This window comes from Zosterops lateralis, assembly GCF_965231275.1.
Source record: "Zosterops lateralis genome assembly, chromosome: 2".
Taxonomy (NCBI): Eukaryota; Metazoa; Chordata; class Aves; order Passeriformes; family Zosteropidae; genus Zosterops; species Zosterops lateralis.
This window is the reverse complement of record NC_139763.1, coordinates 90,084,878-90,109,537: the sequence shown is the minus strand read 5'-3', so window position 1 is coordinate 90,109,537 and position 24,660 is coordinate 90,084,878. Positions and strand designations below refer to the sequence as shown.

Genomic DNA, 24,660 nt, shown 5'->3' with positions numbered 1-24,660 from the left:
TTTTGTTTTTAAAGCATACAGCAAACTTTATTTTGTAAAAGTAATGAAAACAAACAGCAAGTCTGTGGTCCAGAAAGTCAGCTCTGGATTATGATTCTCTAAATATACTGCAGAAAGGATGCAAGTATTCTGGAGCAAAAACAGATCCTCTAACTTACATTGGGAAAACAGCAAATAGCCCTCAAAATGCAATACATTGGTAAAGATAGAAACATACTCAGAAAAATCTGCTGAGGAAACATGGCTGTAAGCTATTCTTACTAGCCAACAAGCCTAAACCAGGAATAGAATCCAGTATACTCACCACAAGTTTGTTTATCCAACAGAACAGCCAAAGCAAGAAGATGTGATCTTCCCATTCCCACTGAAGGATTTAAGGGATATACTGCTCCCACAAACGGTATGTTTTCCTCACCCTTTGTAAGTACACTCAGGTTGATCCAATAAAAAGTAAATTGGATTAGTTTGATTTACCCCTGATGGTCACCTGCTCTTAAGTGGCCTGATAGTACACTTCAGCCTTAAAACATGTCAGCAGGTCACTGAGAGATATGATAACAAATTAATGAGAAAATACTTATGCAGCTTGTCTGTGCAAGCTCCAAATGCCTTTCTGGCCTGCAAACAGTGCTAAAACTCAGCTGAGATGAACGTTATGCAAAAGACTTCCAACTAGATACTAGCATACAAAAAAAAAAAAATAAAAAAAAAATAAAAAAAAAAAAAAAAAAAAAAAAAAAAAAAAAAAGCTGGAGCACATCTTCACATCTTTATGAAGACAGGCTGAGAGAGAGAGCTCCATGGACACCTTCTACCAGCCTTCCAGTACCAAACGAGGTCCTACAAAAAAGCTGGAGAGGGACTTTTTACAAGAGCGTGCAGTGATAGAGTAAGGGAGGATGGTCTTAAACCGAAAAAGGTTTAGATTAAATGTTAGGAATAAATTCTTTACTGAGAGGGTGATGAGGCACTGGAATGAGTTGTCCAGAAAACCTGTGGATACACCCCATCCCTGGAAGTGTTCATGGCCAGGCTGTATGGCGCTTTGAGCAACCTGGCCTAGTGGAAGGTGTCCCTGCTTTTGGAAGGGGAGTTAACAATTGATGTTCTTTCAGATACCTTCCAACCCAAACCCTTCTAGGATTCTGTGAAAACTGACAGTTCTGCATGCTGGTGTGAACAGACACAAAGTAATCTCATTGAGAAACTCTTAGAGCTTTTTATAGCAAGAAAATACTTTCGTCACATGCACTCCCTTAAAACTGTAATTTTGCTCATGCCACACTGATCAGATTACATAATGTTAAGCCTAGTAAAAACCTCAAACTTGCTCTCTCAAATAGAGTCACAGAAAATAGCTAGCTGCATGCTGGAGCTGCAATGACAATGCTACTGCAAGGAGCTGGGGAAGCACTTCCAAAATCCTCTGGTGGGTTAAGAGTTAACTAACAAGTAACAGAGCACATCAAATATTAACAAAACCGAGGCTGAATACAATATGCAAGGCAATCCAGTTCATAGGTGTGCATCATAAGAATATTTAAAAGAACAAAGGCAGCAGGGCAGAATGGCAAATATGATTCAACACTTGGGCAAATAAATCCTCTGAGAAGCGGAACTAACACAGTGCTGTATTTCAAACACAAATGGCCTTTAGCTTGCTGCCCCAGTGTTTTCCACTACTTCAGTAAACACACCCCATTCCTACTGCTGATCCACAAAAGCCAGGTTTTCCTTACCACAGCATTCACTTCCAACCACCTTTCTCTAACAATCAGTGAAGAACAGAAGACTCATGCTGTGGCTGGCTCAAAATTACACTTGTGCAGACTGACTAGCAGCAGCAGAAGTACCACAAACTACTCTTGGGCTCTGTGATCTTTCCTTCAGCACTGCTCCCAATTAAAGTCAGCACCAGGACACGCACAAGATACAGAAATGTACTTATTCTAACAGGTCACCCTTTGCTACTGATTGACCAGGGAAAAGGAAGGAATAGAGAAGAGCAAAGATCAGTGAGAGCTACAATGTGTCCACAGCATGTTCAACAGCCGTCTCTAGACAACAAAAGAACTTTACTGGTTTTGGGTTTTTGGTGGGGTTTTTTGGGTTTGGTTTTTTGTTGTTTTGTTTTGTTGCTGTTGTTTTGGTTGTTGTTGCTGTTGTTTTTTCTTAATTTTAGAAATGCCAGTGTACCTGGTTAGGTACTCAAAAAACCAAGAATGGAAGGAATGGAAGTCACCAGGGAAAGTTATCTCCCTTACTATTTATCATTTAGTATTTGTAGAGCTCAAAAACAACACACAACCTCCACATCCTTGAGTGAATGGATGATTTGCTTTATACAGGACACTAGATTAGACAACATAAAGACAACAGGAATCAAAAGCCTACAGATTTTATGAGCAAACATATGACAACAACTTAGTCACCAAAACTTTTCCCATTCTTCCCCCCATGAGTACATGTATTCACTCTAAATAAAACAGTTACAGGCATAGAGGACATTTGGAGCACTCAGATTTTTTATTTCAAGGTTTGAGGTAACAGGAAAAAGGCATTTATTTTTTCCCTTTCTTGCCCCTTACTGGCTTATTGGCCTGTGGAATACCCCTCTCCCCACAGTTTACTTGCAACAGAACTCTAAATTTCAGTAAAAAATGATAATCCAGTTACTGAATTAAGACAGATAACAGCAATCGCTTGAGCCTGCTTCTGAAAAGGAAGGGAAAAGAACAAATCCCACAAGCTATACCCAAACATGTGTCTCCAAGTTCCTACTCTGTTAGCCTGAATAACTACTGTGAGAAACAGCCACTTACCCATGAGACCAGATTTTTCTCAGCATGGAGAGCTGCAATAATTAAAAGCGAAGGATGGTGGAATAAAAGCACTGACCATGTTTAGAATTTTATAGGCTTCTTAGGGAGGGACATAAGAAGAAAGGCATTACAAAATTTTTCCTCTTTGCCCATATTCGTGCTCAGTTCATTTGTTATGAAAACACATACACATACCACATGTGTATGTAAAACTAATTACAAGTTTGGTAATATTTGCTGTAAGGAAGAAAAAACATGTAACTCAGAACTAGCCCAGTAGGATTGAGATGTTTCTATTTACTACAAGAAACTGAAAGGATCAGAAGATGGGGGAACTCTTGTAGTGCAGTATGCCCACAACTAGCCATACTGCTTACTACTGCCTGCACTGCTACCATCATCAAGCAATCCACATTTATGCTAAAGTTCTTTGGAGATTTTAATCTACAAAACTCCAAATGAACCAAATTGCTACTGCCTCCCACCTACTAGCTGGCCCAAATCCAGCCAGCAGGCTTTCTGCAGTTTTCCCACGCCTGATTGTTTTCCAGCATGTAGACAAAGTATAGATCATGCAGAAAAACCAACAAGTTGAAGCTTTTTTTTTCTTTACTGGAAAGGGTAAGAACTGGAGAACACCAGCACTCAACTCCTCTCTTTCATAATACAGGAAATACTTTGACTAACTGGAGTACAGCAAGAGAGCATGAAGAAAGCAACACTCTACATGTGATGTAGGCTGCTCAGCAGATTGGGGGGAGGAGAGGAGGGAGGACATCAAAACAGATGGTCTAGAGTATGCATTTTGTATTTCAAAGCTGAAAGCATTTCTCAGCCTACAACATAAAGCGCTAATTTCAGCAGAACCTCAGAAATAATCCAAGAGGGCACCTCTCCCACTGTCCAGTGCAACTTCAGGAAGAATCCCAATTAAGTTTAAGGTTATAATGTGGGCACTCCAGAAGACATCAAACTCCCATAATTCTTCAAGCACCAGCATCATCTCTCAAGTCTCTTCTCAACACAGGCTCCAGAGAAAAGGATAACATGTGGTTACTAAAAACTCCAGCTGAGAAGCGTCTTCAAATAAAGCGGGTCAGGGTTCTTGCAAAAGCATCAGCAGCCACAGACTGACACGAGGCAGTTACACCTCAGCTTTATCCCAGACATGTAAGATGTTTCTGCAGCCTGACTTGGAACACGCTATCCTGCCCTCATTGGCCCCGGGGGAGTCACCACGAGGACTCACATTTCCTCAATGTGGCACTCCAGACAATCCTTGCTCCTAGATCAAGCATCTCAGCTTAAAATCAGTGCCCACATTTCAGAGAGACTGTGGTGAGTCCACTCTGAAGACAAGGCTCAATCTCATGCACTGAAAAATTGAATGGAGTAGGAGTTGGGGTGAAGACACTAGAGTGGCTCCTGATTTTTCAGGAGAAAAAAAACAGGTTCCCTGAATCACAATAGCAAATACTCTTAAATTCATTAATGAACTGTGCCTCAAATAAAGTTGGAAAGGAAGAGCAAAGAGTTTTATGCACTTTTATACTCGATGGCATGGCAGAGGATGACAGAAGACACTGATCCCACTGAGTAATAGAAGCTAAATTATCTCCTCTGCCCACGTTTACTATAGCTAATTAAGTCAGATAGATGAGAGAAGATAAAGGGATTCAAAAGAAGCATATTAAGCTTTTCATGTTTCTTAAAAAAATTTGCAGAAATTGGAAGAAGAAATTAAGACCAAAAGTAGCTCAGAATAATTTTTGTTACTTTCACCTCCTTAGAGTAGAGACAGCTACTGCTACTACCAGAGACAACCACATACTGATTTTAGACTATTGCTGACCCACAACTCATCATATCAGACTGCAGAGCTTCCATCTTTGCATAACACAGCAGTCAGCATTCCTCAGCATTCCAGAAACAGAGTCAAAAGCAGCATTTAAACTGATCTATACCCAATGCCACACAGAGGCCAAGGCCATTGAGGTGGGCACTTACATTAGCAGCAGCTGCTGTCAACCTAATGACTTCAGGGTTGATGAGGGGTTTTTTTAAACACAGAAATTTTGACTTGAAGTGACACACAGGAATTCAGCAGCTGAAGATACATCTTCACAAGTTCTGAAGGATTTAACTGCCTGCCCAACAGTAGTCCAAGTGCTGATACAAAGTAGCTATGAGCTCCTAAAATGACATTATTCATTAGCTCTAGGATTAATGTACTTTCACCAAAGAAACGGCCTTAGCTATTTTCAAGTTATATGAGCAGATGCTTTGACATCTCATTGAAGAAACAAGGCTCCTCAATTTTCATACTGCAGATAATCTTACTTTTAAAAAATCTGAGAAATCAAGGAGATTACAGGGCATTTGCATTCTCAGTCATTTGCATCAGGTGCAAAGAAGCTATAAGAATGTTTTGGTTTACTTCCAGAGCTGTCTTTTAGATCTGGTACTGAAGAATGAAATATCACAGACACTTGAAAAGTAACTGGGTAGTAAGAAGCACCTTAATTATCTTGGTGTGGCAAGAGATGCAGAAGTTCGGGAAAATTACAGTTATCTAAAATCCTGTAACAAATTTTGAGTGCTACCCAAGTTTGTTTGACGAGATGTGTCATCAAAACCATGCAGCTCTCATGCCAGAATCTCTGCAATATCCTATTTGAAATGGAAAGAAAGACATCTTCAAGAAACGAAATTGAGTTTTTAAAACTGTATGCATGCACATATCTTCCTAAATCCTGGACTAATCCCTTCCACTCTCCCTCCTCTCAAAGGTAAAAATTTGTGGTGCACCTTCTCAACATTACTCACTCATTCCCTACACACTACCCTGCAGGAGGAGCTTACAGATGAAATGAACAGCTGAAAGTGAGTATTACCTTGCAGTACAGCCCACCCATTTCCCAAAAACACAAATTGCAGTTTTACTCCAGATTTTAACCATCTTCTTAGAAGGAATCTGGTTTTCTCTGGAGATACACAAGAATTCTGCAATTCTTGAATAAGTATTTAAGACCATCAGGAAGAGAGGAGAGCTTCCATCCCTCCCCATTTTTCTGCCTGGAAGGGGAAAACGAAAGAGGGACCAGAGCAGTAAAGAAAACAATTTAATGGAAGATGTAAAGTTAATGTCAGCAAGGGGTGACCACTGTAACAATAAAAATAAAAGCACTCAAGAATGTCAAGAGTGCCCAGGGGCAGAGGTGGGAAAGCAATCCAAGGAATACAGAGGAAGTCCAGTGGGACCCATTGTTTGCACACCCACAAGTAAAGCATGATTGTTACCATGATTTTCTGCCTACATCACTGCTGAATTTTTCTAGAAGACAGAAATACAAATATTTTCCAGTAGCCTACAGGACTCAAGATTTGTGTAAGGCAAAACAACCATTAAAATATTATAGCCTATATACCAAGGGAGCATTATAATAAGATGTGTGTTTTATCATTTGACAGACATCGATATCAGCATTCACAGAAGAAACACTTTCCTTTTTAGTGACTAAACCAAAACATCTGTCATTTCATAATCAAGTGTATATTTCATATGAATGACCTTTGATCCAGTTAGCTCTGATGTGCCTTAATTTCTGGAAATACAGCTTGTCAATCAGCTCTCACACTTCACATCTCAGACTGTATCCTCCTTCACATTAAGATTAGTTAATTTCTCTTGACCTTTTGCACCCTAACTCCTCTGCCTCACCCAAAAAATAACACTTACAAAGAAGCTGATGCTTGACTTTGCTCCTTGATAGTAAGCAGAACAAATTTTTCCATCCCAAACTGAGACAATAAATAATCTAGAGCTTACCACTGAAGATCCTACACTTTCTCAAAATACCATCTGTAAATGTCCCTGCAATCCAGGAGCAAGAACTCCTCAACGAAAATGGCAGCATGTGTTTTCCATTATGGTAAACAACCACATCAGCCAAAGAAGTTACTTCAAAAGTAAAGCACATAACCTTGCTTCACAATGCATATTGTGACATTCACACAAGGGTCTTACAAGCAGGTTAAGCAGGCAGGCTTTTTAAGTAGTTACGATATGCCTGGTTTGCAAAGCTAAAACAACAGGAATAACAACTATTCTTGCTTAAATAATAACTCAAAAAATGAACATGACATGGAAATTTTGGATGGAGGGCAGGTGGGAGGTACACACAGTCAAAGCAGCACAGGAATCATAGGACTGTTAACTGATGTCAGGATAACCACTTTGTTTAAGAACAGATCCCAAACAACCAAACTGCATTCAGCTCTGACAGTTGTAAGCTACTGCTTATCTACACGTGACACACAAAAAAGTATGTACTTAATTCCTAAAGCTGTGGCCTCAGTAACTAAAAGAGGGAACCTGGAAAGGATTCAAATGAACTATCACTATCAACAGACTCCTTTTTTTCTACAGCCCATCTACTGGGCAACACAAGGTACAACAGCCACAGCTGGAGTTCTGAACATTTCTGAACTCTTCTTTTTGTTTCATCTGTCCTATATTTTAGAAACTGATTTTGACTGCATGTGTGCCACAGGGACTGGGGAAGCTAAGAAACAAGATCACACACATACACACAAAAAAAAAATAAACCCACACAGTGAAAGACAAGAACTTCAAAGGCATATTAGAGACTGTCTAAACCTATGTTTAATGCAGCGTTTAACCACACCAGCAATTAACATCATAGACAAAATAAGTCCTTGTTAAATATTAAGTACCCATGCCCTTGGAGATAGGGAGAAAGGGCTCCTGTTAAGTGCCCCAAGACATTCAACAGTGAAGATGCCTTAAGGAAAAATACCATAGTATTCACGTATTCTTTATAACTCATGACAGATTAATAAAAAGTAGTAAATTAAAAGAAGAGGTCCTTTTAATCTCATACAAATAAACTTCAAATAATTCTTATGCCAGTAAGATATATTTTTAACTGTTTTCAAAGGAACACTATCAGCATAAGTAATCTTCTCTAAAATTCCCCATATTACTAATTTGAGTACGGAAAAGCAGGTATTTTATCACTCATCATCATATTTTAACACATCTTTGACAGCGAAGAGAGAAATCTGTCAGCCTCATTAAGATCCAGGCAGCAGGGTAGGATTTAGGCAACTGAAGTACGTTAGAAGCAAATATACTGTGTAATCATCATTTAAGGTTTTTTACCTCCGTTTTGAATGCTTAACTTCACATGATGCAGTCCTGAACATTTAGAGGCTGGCACCACACAGAGCTTCGGGTGGCCCCAAAAAGCTGTTGATACAGCATATCTACCTTCATACTCTTATTTTATCTGCAATTTCTTTACGATGGGAAATGTAATAAAGACAACTCAGCCACCGGCACCTTCAATCGTCTGGGTTAACATTAGAGCAAGTGATTTTAAGGGCCAGAAAAAGGCGATTGTGCCATCTGCACTAGTTCTGTGCCCTGCGCGTCATAGGCTGACAGCCCCTGGATCACAGCATGAAGTCTCTTACAGATCAAAGTTCTTGTGCGCTATTCAGCCACAAGCAGCTGTTTTGAGTAAGCACAAAATAGCTATAGAAAAGATGCGGCAGTTTTTCAGCCACTTTTACTGTCTCCCCAAATACCATAACTTAACCCCCTTCTTTCCATGGCTGATGCATGGAATTGGGTGAGAAAACAAATCGGTCGCTGGACCACAACCTCGCATTTTCCCTTCCAGCTCTCTCTCTCTCTCTCCAGAAGGCTAAATTCACACCGGGGACGGCAACATGGAGCCACAGCTACTCCTGGCAGCCGGAGGACACAAGGCTGGCGCTCAGAAGTTGACACACGCTGGGGAGACACGAGGATGTCGGTGGGAGGAGGGACAGCAGTACAGTACAGTACAGGAAGGACCTATTTTAAGGGATCCCCCCTGTCTCCCAGCCCCACTCCCTTTCCGGCGGGCGAGGCACCCACCTGTGCCGGTGCTCGTCGTGCCCTTGCCCGTGGATAAGGAATCCGCCGAGGTTCTTGCCCCCTTTGCTGGTGTCCACGTGGGGAATGAGCACATCCTCCAAGCCCAGGTCAAAGCGCTTGTGCTTCGAGGAGTCGGGGAGAAAGAAGAACGCCCCGAAGCACAGGGTGATGAAGGCACTAAGAATAAGGAGCAGGATAAATTTCTCGGAAAGTCTCAAGGTAGCCCTGTGGTGCGGGAAGGCGGAGGCCCCCAGGTTGAGCGGGGGCAGCCTCCGCCCGGAGAGCGGCAGCAGGGCGGGAGTGGTCATCCTTCCGCTAGCGACCCCCCGGCGGGGCACGGCTCATCCCCTCAGCGCCCGCGGGGGGCGGCCCCGGCCCGGCTCGGGGGCTGCGGGCGGCTGCACCATCACCATCCTCGCCGCGGGCAACGAGGGAACGGAGGGAGGGCAGGGGGGAGGCCGGGCCCAAGGGGGCTCGGGCCGGGGCGCGGTGGCCCCGCTACCTGCGCGCCCCCTTCCCTTCCCTCCCCGCCTCCCTGGCCGCGGGGCCAGCCGGGCCCGAGCGAGCGGCTCCGGTCAGCGGCGCTCCCCGAGCTCCGCGGCCGCGGGGCTGCGGGACGAGCGGCGGCGGGGAGCCGGGGGCCCGGCCTGGCGCGCGGCGTCGCTCCACCCGCGTCCCCTTGTCCGGGCCGGGCGGAGGCGCATCCCCCTGTCCGCGCCGGGGCCCCGCTGCCAACGCCGCCGGGAGCGGCCGCCGCGCCGGTCCCGCTCCGGACCCTCTGCCCGTGCCCACGGCGCAGGCGCGGCGGCGGCGGGCGGCGCAGGCGCGCAAAGCGGGGGCGGGGCCGGGGGCGGGGCGGGGGCGGGGCCGGCGCGGCCCCCGCGGGAGCGGAGCGGGAACGGCCGGGCCGGGAAAGGGCGCTGGGAACGGCGGCTCCGGGAGAGGGCCCTGGGAGGCCGCAAAGGTGCTGAGGGGGCTAGAGCATCTCTCTTATGAGGGAGCTGCGGGAGCTGGGCCTGCTTTATGGAGAGTAGGCTCTGGGGGATCTCATTAATGGACATAAATATCTCAAGTGTGGGTGCTGAGAGGATGGTGCCAGGCCCTTTCCTCTGGTGCCCGGCGACAGGGTGAGGAGAGTGGCCGTAAACTAAAACACCAGGAGTTTCGCCAAAACAGGAAGGACTTTACACTGAGGGTGGCAGAGCACTGGAACAGGCTGTCCATGGAGACACTGAGAGCCCACCTTGGACACATCCCTGCTCTGTTATTTGCACCTGGTACCCTGCTCCAAGTGACCCTGCCTTGGCAGGGAGGTTGGACTAGAGGATCTCAGAAATCATCCTGGGAACCCCATAAGGCAGGGCCCCATGTACAGGATTTCATGCAAAAGCAAAAGAAAAAGTGAAGAAAAAGGGAAGCCGCAGGAACCAGATTCAGTGGAGGTCATGGAACAGAAGTAGGTCCATACCTTTGGGAGACATGTTGCACTTGCAGCTTTTTGCAGAGTAAGGTGTTTTCCACGTTTTAAAGGCATAACAACACTGGAGACTCAGGTACTTCCTGATTACGGAGACTAGAGTCTGTCTGATAAAGCTGGCAGCCAAACTTGAATCACAGCCAAGGAAGTATAAGGGCAAGAGAGAGAACAGGTCAGCTTAGCCTGCTGAAGGAAAGCTAACTGGGCTGGAGAGAACTTCCCAGGTGCAAGTCAGCAACCCCAGGTTCGGGTAGGACAGACAAGATGAGAACTGAAGTGGAGCAGCAGGCAGCAGCTCCCTGCAGGAGATCTTCCCGCTGAGACAAGCTCCAGAAGGAGGAGGAATCCCATCTAGAGGTGTAAATACACAAAAAGAGTGAGAGAAAAAGCATCAAGACACGTGTCCTGCAGGTAGACAAAGCAGACACACAGCCAAGAGTCTCTTCCAGTACCACAAATGTTGCCAATGCCTCTGAGTAGGGTGCCCTTGATCCGTCACAGCAGCTGGAATCTGAGCAATGTAGGTTTGATAACAGCAATCACAGGCATTTAGGTTTGTTGTCTGGCTTATACTTTGCTTTACATGTTTTGAATTTGTGAAATTATGCTGGCCTGTGGAAAAAGAAGTCCAACTCCAACTGGACGTGCTGAGTTAATCAAGGTTCGTCCCCAAGGTTAGTTCTCGTCTGAGTGTGGTTTACTGTAAAAATAAGGCCTTCAAGAAAGGTTACTTTGGGAGGTTTCCAGGAAAGGAAAGCAGCTGAGCTAACAAAAAAAAATACTCTGTCAGTCAAGATAGTGGCACAGGTGTGGGTGCATCAAACAAATCCAAATCAATGAACACTTAGGGCCAATCAAGTTAGTTGGAGTTAACTGCTCAAGATAAAGGTGACCTTGACACTGTGCTCATGTCCTCACAACCAAGCTATGAATCTCACCTTGCTGGATCTTACTGCTTACCATATCAGAGATGTTGGCCTTTGCCATCTCTTCACCCAGCTAGTCTTCCATTGATTTATTTTGCTTCCTCTTCTCTGTTTTCTTACAAAGAGGACCCATGCCAATGCCATGCATCAGACAGCTGGGCCCTGCTCAGTAATCTTGTACTAGTGAAAAGCAGAATAACGTGAGAAACTGCCATGAGGTGATAAAACCCAAAAAGCCAGTGTGGGACAGAGATAGCAAGGAGAGCACATACAAAAAGAGCTGTGTTATCAATGATAGTACAATGCACTCCAGTCAGTGCAGCAAGTAAACCCAGTATTTAATGTTGTTAGAACAGGATCAACATGCTTCAACTGGTCTGCTGGCCATTTCAACTGTCTTCTAGTTTTGATCTGGTAAAGTAAATTATCTTCAAATATGTTCATGCCTTCACTTGTTAAATTACTTTTACACACAGTCTGGAAAACAAAGACCAGTCCATGAAGACTTTTGTTCTTCAGTCTTTTTGCCCTTTGCTTCACTCTTCTCTGCCTACTGCTAGTTTTTCCTTTGCTTTAAAAGACTGAGCAGAAGCTTCCAATTTCTTTATAAAATGTTTCTTTGTGTTTAGCTTATTGGAAGAAAGTGACATTTCCGTAGGTTTTTTAGTTTATGATGACCTTTCCAAATTCTATAGCATCTGTGTCTAAACCGTGATGAAGTTTTGTATTTCTACAATTTTGTGCTTGTTTTGACTTCCTTACTTTTTACCAAAGTCTAATAGTAATTTTTCATCCTTTGGTTCTGTCATACTGGGTAATATGCATATCTCTCTAAGTTTGCCAGCGATTTTCCACGCTGCAGTGGTGTTACTCTGTAGCTGAACAGTAAATATAGAACTACTTGAATTAGTTGGGGTTTGTGAGCCTGTGCTACACTAAATAGATTTTGCATCTATTAATGTTTTATCACAGATGCCCAGAACACTCTCAGAAGTGTCCTGAGTTGAAACCTAGAGAACCAGGAATTTCCTGTACTCACTGCCTTGACTTTGATCAATTGCTAATGTAACTGGGAACTTGAAGTCCAAAAGTACTTGATCATCAGTACTAAAGTCACTGTATTTCCACCAGCCAACATTTCTGGAAAGCTATTAGGGAAGTTCACATTTTTCAAAGGTACACAAAGTAAGTCTTGTAGAAGCACAGATCCATATCAATGTACTATTTCTTTCTTCTTGAAGCTGGAGTGATCCTTTCTAGCAACACAGTTTGGACACACAGACTGGATTCATTATTTGCGAGGCCTCTTCAGTTTTCTCTCCAAAACTGTCCAGTTTTTCCAGGTTCCATGGAAAATCCAATGTAGCTTGAAATAACATTCATATTCTCTTGGACTCAATGGTGACCGGGATCCCAAGAGCACATTCTTTATGAAATCTAGTCTCGATTCACTAGTGTCTCCTGTGACTGTTGTTATGTTTTTCCCCCAATCCCTCCAATCACAGCTTCTCTGAAAAAGACTTGGCCCTCAGCCAAGCTTTGCCACAAACCTTTGGTCTTTGGCCCATTGCCCTCTTCTCTGTATCCTGCTCCCTGTGTTGCTGGATATATGTAAACATATACATTTTACTATTATTTCTGTGAAAATAATAATCGCAATTCAACCTTTGCAATTCAGATCCCATTTTGTTCCAAGCAACCCTTACCCCATAACCTTATGAGGAAGACTAGCTTTGTTCATCCTTAATGTGGCTATAGCAGGATGATTAATGCTGTCCTAATCTCATTCTCCTTTCATTTTCAGTCGAGTTGAGAACAAACTCTTTGAATTCAGACCAATATCCTGTGCAAGGTCCTCTGTTCTGAATTCTCCTTATGTCCTCACATCCAAGTTCTGACTCATGCCTTGCTGATTTATTTCTGTGTAACATATCAAAGATATGAGTTTTCTGATCCATCACCTCAGCCAAACTATTCCACCTAGGTATTGCCATGCTTCCATATTTGGTTCTGAAAAAGGCAGTATTGCACTTTTCATGTCCATTCAGAATACTTCTGGAAAGGCATTTTCTTTGTGAGTGATTGTCCTTGCTGTGTCACTTCAAGCTTTGCATCTTCCCAATCTTTCCTGACATGCCTTCCCCCTCTCCTAGCATTTCTGATTCATCACTAAGACACCAGCTCCTCCTACACCAGTTGGCCCATAATATCAGCCTCCAGCACCTATTTATTAATGTTTTAAGTACTTCCATGCTTTCTTCTGTGCTTCCCTAAGGCATGAAAGGACTTGCACATCAAAAAGAAATTTGGGAACCATGAAAGTGTATTAGACTACACCAGAAAATTTGCAGCTAGGAAAACTGAACTTACTCATGGCAACTTCTCTACAGAGACACAAAATGGGCATAAATATCAGATTGTGAAGGAAAATGTGATATCTATGAGTGTGTATTGGAGTCAGCAGAAGTCATGCCATTCTTTGGCTTAAAAGTGAAAATAAGTTTTCCAGGGATGGTCAGAAAAAAAAGAGCCAAGAGCTGTACAGCTTCAAGACCTTGAAAACAAATAGCTGCCTATAGTGTGCACTGGGAAGACCATCCCTGAATTACTGTGGCTTGTTAAGTACATTAAGTACATGGAAGAGATTGTGTAACAAGTTAAGTATATCGCCTGCTTAGTGCTCTGGGTTTGCATATGGTGGGACTTGATGGCTGAGGTTGTCCCTGGAGATAAAAAACAAGCTGATCATTCAGATGGACACAAATCTCACACATTTGATGTTTGACACCCTAGCACAATCTGCTTTAAAGGAAGAACAAGATTTATGCCCCATTTGTGCAATCTTAAAAATAGAATTGCTAAGACATCTTTACGATAATAGAGATGAGAAATTTCTAAGTAAATAAATTATAGCTTCCCATTGCCAGAAGTTTATTACAGAAATTAGTCAAGATAAAGATTTTCAACATTATAAAAAACAAGTCAGAGTCCTCTTTGAAAACACAATTAGAAAAACCTGTCACCCATTGCCACAGGCATACTGAGATGGACAACATTTAACAGTGGCAGATCAATCAATGTTTGAAAGGGAATGTTTTTCTTAAAATTCCATCCCTAGTCTGGTGAGCACTATAGGAGAGCATGAAAATCAAGTTCATATTTCATAGTGAAGCATTCTTCCATTCCGGAGAGGGCAGATTAAAATTTGGCTGGAAAAGGAGAGATTCACTCCCTTGCAGCTGTGTTTTGGAATATCTGCATGTCCCCTGCTCCTCTCTGCAGATCTTCATGCCTGTCTCAATGAGCCTCCCTGCAGGCATATGGGCCCAACTGCACTGATTACCTTTGCAGAACTGGGGGTTAGAAATTACAAAGCCACATGCTTTATAATTGCAAAGTCACTAACTTATCCCAGTCTCGTTCAACGATCTTCTTCCCAGCAGGGCCCATCTGTCACCATTTCACTAACCCAATGTTTTAATGAGATCCAATTTCACTCTTTGCTTTCAAGTGTTTTTATTCTATATCTGTACATTGAAAGAAAAAAAAAGTTTTCTATTAAAAGAAAGTCAATCATAAATATGTGGAAAACTGAAGGGCCCCTGCATATATTGCCATTTAACATTTAATCATTGTATTATTGATAGTTTTGCGTTATCTTCATTTGATGCCAAAAGAGCAATTAAAAGACATTTCACTTTAGAAAGAGAAAAAAAAACACAAAAAAAAAGGTGGACATTCAAGAACAAACTGCCTTAGAACTACAACAAGATGATAAGGAAGTCCTTGGGCAAGCCTAATCTTTGGGTAAAATGTTCTCATTCAGCCTCATGCTACTGAATGAGCCTTGGACAATGAACAGTCAGTGAAGAATTCTGCTGTTACAGAGTATACCACTTGATGTAAAAACAGCAGCATCAGCTCTCACAGTTACCTCCCTTCATTAGCCCAAGCCACAGATCTTGAGGGAAGAAGGTTCTACACAAATTGCAGCTCTTCCAGGCTTTACCTATATTACCTTTATACCTGGGATCTCCTAGGCTGACTCAAGCCTGAGGGTGGAGCTGAAAGCATCAAGACAAATTGACCAGATGCAGTAGCTGTCAGTTCACAGGAACACCATGACGTTCATGTACCATGCTCCCTTGTTCCAAATGAATCCAAAAAAAGCCAGATCAGGAGCACCATCATCAGTTACAATGGGCAAATACATGACTTTGTTGCATGGATGCTCAGCCAACAAAAGTCTGTCAGACTGTTGTCTACCTTGCATTCATCCAGCCAGCTGCAGTGATGTGCAGCTTGGAAAGCTGCTGTGCTGTGTTCCAAGCATTGCACTCATCCTTGCTACCCTGTGAAGCCTTCAGGGTGCCTCTCAGGACTGGTAACACTAAGACAGGGATTTTTCCATCTGCCTCTGTGCAGGTTGAAAGTCAAGACTGTGTGTGGAAGTCCCTGGAATCCCTTGGGGCAATCCCCAGGGTCCTCCCTTGGAAAGAAACGCCTTAGAGTTTCCCTGCCTGGACTGAAAGAAAGGGCCTTCCCCTTGGGGCTTTGCACACTGTGGTCTGCCCTGGTCTCTCTCTCCCATGCCCCTAGTTCTTGTGGTTTCTCCTTTCCCATGTGTCCCTATTGGTGATGGGACCCCGGGTGACCTGCCCAGTCCCCTCGATGGGTCACTGGCCTTGCCCTGGCCCTTGTACTGCCCCTGTGCCCTCAAACCACTGGCCACTGACCCCATACCTTAGTCTGTGCACAGCACATGGCCTGGCCTTTGTTCCTGATCTGCCTTCGGCACCTGAAAGAAACATTTCTGGAACTGATTTCACACAAAGGCCCTTTCTTGCCTCTCTTTGCTGAGCCTAGCAGTGATGTGTGTGGATGTGTGAGCTTAACTGCTCTGCCTGAGTTCCTCCCAAGCAGCTTTTCCACTGGAGATGCTTATTGGGATATAGGTAGCGGCTCCACACCTAAAAAGCACACTGCAACACCAGTGGAAATGGAAAATTTACTCATGCAAGCAAAAGGCTTCTTCTTGATTTGTTAGTCTGCCCATTATGCTTTTCAGTAATCCTGCCCTCATTTATCTAACACTTTCTCCCTCTCTCCCATCATACCCTCCAAGTCATCTAAAGCCACCCAGCCCTCAGGTAGGCACTGCTCTTCCCACCCACCATCTTTGAGCTGAGCTTGTGCGTGGGTCTGTCATTACACATACCCAAACTTCAGATTAGTGCTGCAGGGCTTCCCTGCAGAAGCTGCAATGGAAATGTATCCAGCAAAGGCCCTACATTGCATCTTCAAAGTGCCTCTAGTTAGGAACTTTTAGTACCCTCCCCCCTTCCACTGCATAAGACTTTGTAGCCACAAATCCCATGGGATCCCTGTCTGTATTCCAGCTGTGCTATGTGAGCCTGAGTGGCCTCCCACTGCTGGTCTGGGATTTCTCAGATGTATCTAGGTGTGGGTGAGTAGTAAGCCTGACCTTTTTGATCATGCTGCATTTATTAAGGTATGAATCATATACACACAAAGAACCCAGAATTTGCTTAAAATGCTGTTCAGGCTCCACTGGCTGAGTAGCAGACAGAAAGTAATTGAGTCCAGTGCATCCTCATGGCACAACCTCTACTTGACAGGAATGCAGCAACTGGGTGAGGTGTGTGCTTGAAACCACCCTGACTTCCAGATACACAGCCCCCCCAGCTGGAACAACTATGCAGGAGACTTGCAGCCACTTGCATCTATTAGATACACTTCAAAATTCTCCTGTTCCAGGAAGTTTGAAATTCTGGACACTGAAACAGAGCTTCTCTGGTAGAAATTTAGGCATGGGACGATGGGTGGAGAAAAAAGGTGCTTCTGTGCTGCTGTGCCTGTTTCTACTGGTTGTGATGACCACTGTCACTGCTGTTGATGAAAATGCCAGGAGACAGGAGACTGGGAACTTCTGCTCTACTGTATCTGTGATTATATACCTTCACCATCATTATACATTCTCTTCTTTCCCCTTCCAGAAACATCCACATGTAAGCTCACACTCTGAAAACTAAGAACACGGAGCTGTCTCCCCTCAGGAGGAATGAAGCCAACTTCATCCCTTCTCTCAAGCGTGAATAAAAATCTGCTGATCTTACCTGAACGTCTTCAGAGCTTTACATTTAGTCCTTTCATGCCTCAGAGAGCTTATCCAGCCTCCCTGTAAATGCTGCAATGGAAGTTTATGTCCCATCCAATAGTTAAATAACTGCTGACAGGTTATTGTGTTGTGCCATTGCTAGATATTCACATACTCCTTCAGGGACAGTGGCCGAGTCAAAAGCTAGAATAAAAGCAGCATGAATACCGTACTTACTGTTTGTGGGTTTGTTACCTAAAATTTATATATAATAGGACTTCAATGCATTAGAGTCCTCAAAATGGAAATCATAAGTCCCAGTATGTATAGAAAAAAGATCAAGACAGTGGAAGATGTTTCCAGATCCTGTACTTGAGTCATAACAACCCCATGCAACACTACAGTCTTGGGAAAGAGTGGCTGGAAAGTTGCCTCACAGAGAAGGATCTGGAAGTTCTGGTTGACTGAACATGAGCCAGCTGTGCCCAGGTGGCCAAGAAGGCCAATGGCACCTGGCCTGTACTAGCAATAGTGTGGCAACAGGACCAGGGCAGGGATTGTCCTCCTGTATCCAGCACTGCTGAGGCCACACCTCGAGTGCTGTGTCCAGTTCTGGGCCTTCACTGCAAGAAAGACATTGAGGTGCTGGAGTATGTCCAGAGAAGGGCAATAGAGTTGGTGAAGGGTCTGGAGCATAACTCTGATGAGGAGCAGCTGAGGGTCTTTAGCCTGGAGAAGAGGAGGGTTCAGGGGAATGTTATCACGCTGAACAACACCCTGAAAGGAGGCTGCAGCCAGGTGGAAGTCAGTCTCATCTCTCAAGTAACAAGCAACAGGACAAGACAAAATGGCCTCAAGTTGTTGGGGAGGTTTAGACTGGACATTAGGTAAGATCTCTTTCATGGAAAGGGTGATCAGGCATTGGAAGAGACTGCCCAGGGAAGAGGCTGAGTCACTATCCCTGGAAGTATTTACAAGACATGTAGATGTGGCACTTAGGGGCATAGTTTAATGCTGGACTTCACAGTGTCAGATTTATGGTTGGACTTGATGATCTTAAGGGTGTTTCCCAATCTAAATGAATTTATAACTCTAAAATGTTAGATAAATTCACTAACCTTGGTACAGAAAAATCACAATAAAAGCAGAGTTTCAACCTCTCTGGGGTGGTAGTGTGACAATAACATGGCAGCTTAATAATTATGAGGTGCTGATGAAACCTTGAAAAAGATCAGATTCAACCAGCACTTTCTGTTGTACATGAAAATCATTTAGACTAATAAAAGAGATGACCATTAAAAATTTGCACTGGTTTGGGGAGTATTGGTTGCCTTTTGTATAGGAAAATAAAATAAAACATTGATTTGAAATGCCAATGCAAAGGTAGGAATTCTGTCCATAGGAAGAAATGTCCATTTTCTCAGAGAGAGTTCAGAATAAAAAGAGGAAGTAGGATTTTTCCCTGCCACCCTGAAGAGTTTTGTTGTGGGGTGTAGGGGTTTTTGGTTTTTTGGGTTTTTTGGTTGGTTGGTTGGTTGGTTTAATTAGAACTATTCATTAATAATCAGAAACTTGTGATTCATTGAAAAATAAATATATGAATGACAACTGAATCAAAATCCCAAAGGTCTTTAAAAAGCACAGATTACATGATACTAAACAACCCTTTTAAAACTAGAGAAAGTAAAGACTAGAGAAAACAAAAAGCAAAATAAATAAACATGCCAAACAATGTCAGCAAAACAGCAGCTGACACTGTTTGAGTGTATATAACAGAAAATGTTAAAATACCAGCAGTTGTAGTGATAAGCCCAACTAGTTCACAAAGATGTACATACAAGGCAAGAAAATATTTGGGTTAAAGATGGAATAAGTGGGAGTAAGGTGCTTGTAAGCAGGATAAAGGGAAGATGTGCAATTTCTGAGAATACCTAATAAAACCAGGCACAAAAAATTCATATTCTAACATATAGAACAGACAGAATACTATCAAGGAAAGTGAAAGCAGAAACAGGGAAAACTGAAAAAAATTATTATAGACATGGAACAAGCTTAAAATGTCAAAGAGTAAAATGCCACACTGGGGGAGAAATTCCAAGAACCGAGTATCTGGGCAGCATCGATTCGGAGAAAAGGCAGAGCAGTGACATAAGGGCACAGAGGTACATCCAGCCAACCAGTGAGTTTCTATCACAATCTCAGGGGGAGCACATGTGTTTGGCCTTAACAAGGTGTATGTAAGTACAGAAAATCAGCTTCCTTAACAAACCTGACCCAGATCTGAGCGAGCCAGCTGCATCACACCGAGTCGTATTTGCAGGAAAGAGATGTCTCCCAGAGACAAAAGAATATTTATAGAAGGCCTTGGAGATCACTGTAACTTGCAGATATTTTACAGTACTAAATACTTGCTCTTCTCATGTGTTTGGGAGACACTGCCTCACAAAACTCTCATAGTGTGCTCTGCAGCTGTGGCATTTCTGCACAGACACAAGGACCTGACTAGATATTGCCAGGCCTGCAATGCTCCTCCTGCTTGCTCCTACTTTGCCTGCTTTTGCTTAAAGGAGCAATTCTAGCAGAAATCCTGTGGCTAAGCTGACATGCTCCTCAGCCCATCATTCTCCCATCATCAGGTCTATCAGCTTCTCAATACATCAGCTGCATTTTTATGAGTTTATGACATACCATACCCACATTTTCTGCCTCCTTTGTGCTATATTTGACTCAGCCTCGGTTGCACCTACATCTCAGTGTGCAAGGATGTTCCAGAATTTTATTCTTCAGTGATTAAAATCTTCTAGCATCTGTTTTAAATTTGCTTGGACTAATTTACAGCCATTCATTTCTGCTCAAATGCTATTGTTAAAGTACCAGCATTCAGGTTTTATGATTTTAATTTTTTTTAAATATAGAGCTTGAAATTTAGTTTTGGCTGATTTTTTTCTCATGGCAGAGTTTCAGAGATTGTTCATGGATATCCCATAATAAATAATGCAAAGGTCCGTAACATTTAGTGTAGATCTGTGCCTGGAATGGTTCTGTTTATGCTGTTTCACTTTTTTTTCAGGTCTATTTACCTACCTACCAACAGGTAGAAGAAATGTACTGTTTACATTAGACAGAAGGCTTTTAAGTATGCCTTATAGCACTAAACTTCATGTAGAGCTAATGACAGCACATAAATCTTGGATGCTCTCTGTCATCAGCTACACTTCATATCCCTCACAGACATTATTTAACAATTGAAATGTATTAGGGAACTAATTTGAAGTGCTTTAAAAATAATTTTAAGGTACACAACTACAAAATAGGCTTGGCACAGACCCTGGGAAGCAAAGGAGTGAAAAGTTTGGGCAAACAACCCGCTTCCACCTTCCACACCTCTCCCAAAGGCATGTACATTGTGAAAGGTGCCTTCTGAATCAGCAGCTCAGCTTCCCATCTGCATTTGCCCGGGGATCCCCTTTACCTGGGACACCACCATGCACCACCCACGTGGCACCAAACAGCCACACAGCCAGGCATAGACAATTCTTTAGTCCCACTCCCCTTTTTGTCAGCTCTCTTTAAAAATCTGCTGGCACTGCTGCATTCTTCCCTCCCTGACAGGAGATATGATTAATGAGGGTTCTTAAAAACTACAAATTCCCTTTTTGTCAGCATGGCCAACAACTGGAGTTTCACATGCTAGCAGCTTCATCAGTCTTCAAGCAGGAAACAAATCATGACACATTCCCCACAGGTCAGAATAAATGTTCCACTTTGGTACTTCTTTATCATTACTGAAAGAGAAATGCACCTAAGGAGAAAGCACCCAAGATTCATTCTGAAAAATCCTTCCAAAATTCCCTTTAGTCTGCCTCTGCTCATGGACACAGACTGTGAGAAGCAAAGAAATAGATGCCTACACTGAGCCCCTTTTTAGGAAAAAGAAAAAAAAAAAAAAAAGAAAGAAAAAAGAAACTAGTTGGAAAATTGAGGCTAAAAAAAAGAACAAAAGATACGTAATCTAAAATGTAGTTTTATTGAATCGGTAATGCTCATTTTGGTTAGGATGAATAAGAATTTAAATTCAACTCGCTTGTTTACAATTGCCCATACTTACCTTCTGACAAAAAATCCCCATGCCTGGTTTATCCAGTTGCTGAATTTTCTTCTGTTAAGTTTAAGCAAAACAATTTTCAACGGTTCTCATCAGGAAAGCAGGGGGAACTCCTCTTGTGTTACAATCTTATCTCTAAACTGTTCCCAACTTGAACAATGAATTGAAAAAGAAAAGTTCTGACTAAATTAGGTAAGGAGACTTTGAAAATATCATTCTGGGGCATTCCTACCGCAGTGAGGGAAGAATCCAGTTGGCTTTCCTGCCCAAGAAGAGCCAGTCCATGGCTATCGGACCCTCTGACCTGATTTGCACCAAGTTCCTCCAAGCCATTTGTCCACATGAATGAACTATCAACCAGAGTCTTCCACTCTGTTGCTGAGAAAATGGGCATTTTATTTCAAAACCATCTGGGGAAGAAGCTGTGCTCTGTTTACCTATGCCCTTGTGCTAGACTTACCACCATGAGAGTCCCTGGGCTCATTACAGTTGATCCCATGGCACAGGAATCTGCCCCACGGCAGGGCCCCGCTGAGCAGAGCCCCAGCCCAGTGTGTGTCCAGCCCCAGTCCCAGTGTGTGCCCAACCCCAGTCCCAGTGTGTGCCCATCCCAGCAGCAGTTTCAGAGGAGCCCACAGCATACAGCCCTGACGAGCCCACTGCCAGCTGCTGCTCGCTTCTAAGAAGCCAAGTGCAATTGCTCAGCCACGGCTTCTGCTTTGCAAATAGGTGCTGGGAGCCCTCGTTCAGCCAGTTATTAACCCAGTGTATGTGGGCTCCATTCTCACTGCACTCTGCAAAGTTTTGATCGGTTCATGAGGTACTGAATACACCTCCTTATAAACATCTCTGTATTGTGTATCAACGGGGCTGCCTTTCTTGGTGTATCTTGCTGTCTTCCCAGTACAACTGTTTGATCTGACTCATTTCCTTAAAAACATGCTAACTGACATTAATTATAATCTCACCCCTCAGGTCTTTCTCAGCTAATCCCTTAACCGCTTTTCCCTTATTTTGCCATGACTGAAGCAGGCTCAGTAAGATATAATTAGCAGTATCATCTCATTCTCTGAATATTGACACAATATTACCACTAAGACATGATTTTCTGGGGCTTTTTTTCATCATTCCCATATTGGTTAAAATTATCAAAGGTGCAGAAGTCAAGTTGGCATACTTTTATAACTCAGGAGCAAATAAGCTGGGCCTGCAGATTTATCAATGTTACTTAACAGGCCAAGAATTAGTGGGTCAGAGAGCAATTCATTTGATACCCGTGCATCACACTGTTTTCTTCCAAATATAATAAGGAAATTATTATTTTGTCTTTTCTGCACCATTTAAAGCAATTTTACCAGCTTTATTTAGCTATGGTCAAACATTTTGGGGGCTTGACAGTGGGGTTTGTTGGGGGTTTTTTATATTTATGCCCTTAACTTAGTAGTGCCTTTTGACTTTCCAGTCAGAGACCTCCTACTTTGGCAGTTTTATCTTCCCATATCAATCTCCCAAGATTTGTGGCTCCTCATTTAGGACAGTCTTCTGGCCTGTATCCAATTTTTTCATTTGCTAAAAATTGTTTCTTTATTTCTAATTATGGCTTTCCCTTAACAACTGAAAACAGTACCAATGTTCTTTTCTTCGACAGTGACTTTTTGACAGCTAATAAATGCTCCTCAAGAGCCATCATCTTCCATGTACATTGTTCTGCCCAGATATATTACCCAAACAGATTTCCTTATAACTTTCCTGAGATTTCATAAATTAAAGCTTTTGAAGCTGTGCTTCATGTGATTGGCCATGCTAAATATAATCAGGCCTTGAACACTGGTCTCTTGGTAACCACCAGCTTCCAATTCAGCAACTTTCATCTTTATTCCTTGTAGTGAAGTCCAAAATATTTATCTTAGGATGGTAAGGCTTTTAAGTTATGCAAGTGACATTTTACCGACTTTTTGGAAGAAGTGGTTAGGTCACCATCCTTTTGAATGCAGAATACAAGATTAGATCTTTTTTAAAAGACATTCTTTGATCTAGTTCTGAAAAAACTTTATCCAGCCTCTGCATGGGGAGGGTCAGCCTAGGTGAGCAGGGAGGTCCCTTCTGTCCAGACTCTGGAAGTCTTTGAACAAAAATGAAACTCTATTGATGTTTAATTGGTAACTGCAAATCTTTCAGTTTTTAATTTCCCTGTAACAGTGCAGGTTTGAATTCTGCCCATTACAGAAACTTGATTAGGTGTAACTCATCAATGTAATTGCAGGTTTTCTAACCCTTCTAAGAGTCAGCCTTTTTCATCTTTCTCTTATTCTCTCCTTCCACCCTGCTGCCTCATTGTATTTTCCAGTGTTACTTGCCACACTGGTCTACAGACATTCAGGGATCTTCACATCTAGGCCATCTCTTGCTGCAGCTACGCAGCAATAATGTGAATGGCAAAAGACACAAGTTAGAACATGAAAAGTTTCAATTATAGATCACCCTTTTTTGGTTTGATTTGGGTTTCTTTTTTTACATTGAGAGTGGTCAGATACTGGAAGAGGTTGCCCAGAGAAGTTACAGGATCTCCTTCCCAAGAGGTGTTCAAAACTCAACTAGGAGTTGTCCAGAGCAACCTGATTCAATTATACTTAATTTGAGCAGGGAGGTTCCCCAGACGACCCCCAAAGGTCCCTTCCAACCTAAATAATTCATGGCTCTATGAGCTGTAGACCTAAAACAAGGTAATTGTATCTTCACTGTACAGTCCTACCTCTGAAACTCTTTTTTTCTCTCTATCTATCTTAATCACATCATAACCAGAGGTGTTAACGTTCACATCATTAACATCTCAGCAGGTCAATGTAATTGATAATGTCAGTGAAATTAAAATGTCTTTTTATTAAGGCTGTACCATTTCTTCAGGTCTTTTCCTCACCAGGCTGGAATCCAGCCTTTATTCTTCATGAAAACAAAATCCTTGATAACGAGTCTTATTTCAAGTGTTAGTATGCCAGCATAGTGAGGTACTCCAGTGCTGCTCCCGACTTTTTGTAGGATATAAATAGCACATAACAGAACTAGCGCATTGAAGGAGGTGTTTGAATGGTACTCCACATAAGCAGATACTTCTGCCTCAATTAGTGAGGTTCTGACGATGCCATTCTTGCACCATACTGGTTTTGGTAAATTGATTCCTTCAGGCCTACATGAATGAATGTACTGGGCAAGAAAGGTGGAGCATTATAATATATGCAGGAATTTCTGAGTTTTGAAGAGCCTGCCT

At 42.8% G+C, this 24,660-nt stretch overlaps 1 protein-coding gene across 2 annotated transcripts in view; it reads right to left on the bottom strand.

Annotated features, from left to right (window-relative positions):
* Window positions 1-9,224, bottom strand: part of MAN1A2 (mannosidase alpha class 1A member 2) — a 133,357-nt gene extending 124,133 nt beyond the window's left edge. Inside the window, exon 1 of one of the 2 annotated variants that reach the window (XM_083855076.1) lies at window positions 8,770-9,224. In XM_083855076.1, coding sequence (XP_083711202.1) covers window positions 8,770-9,077 — 308 coding nt within the window. In that variant the 5' untranslated portion in view covers window positions 9,078-9,224. The remainder of the gene's footprint in view (window positions 1-8,769) is intronic. The other variant, XM_083855077.1, reaches the window with a different exon arrangement.
* Between the last annotated feature and the right edge of the window lie 15,436 nt (window positions 9,225-24,660).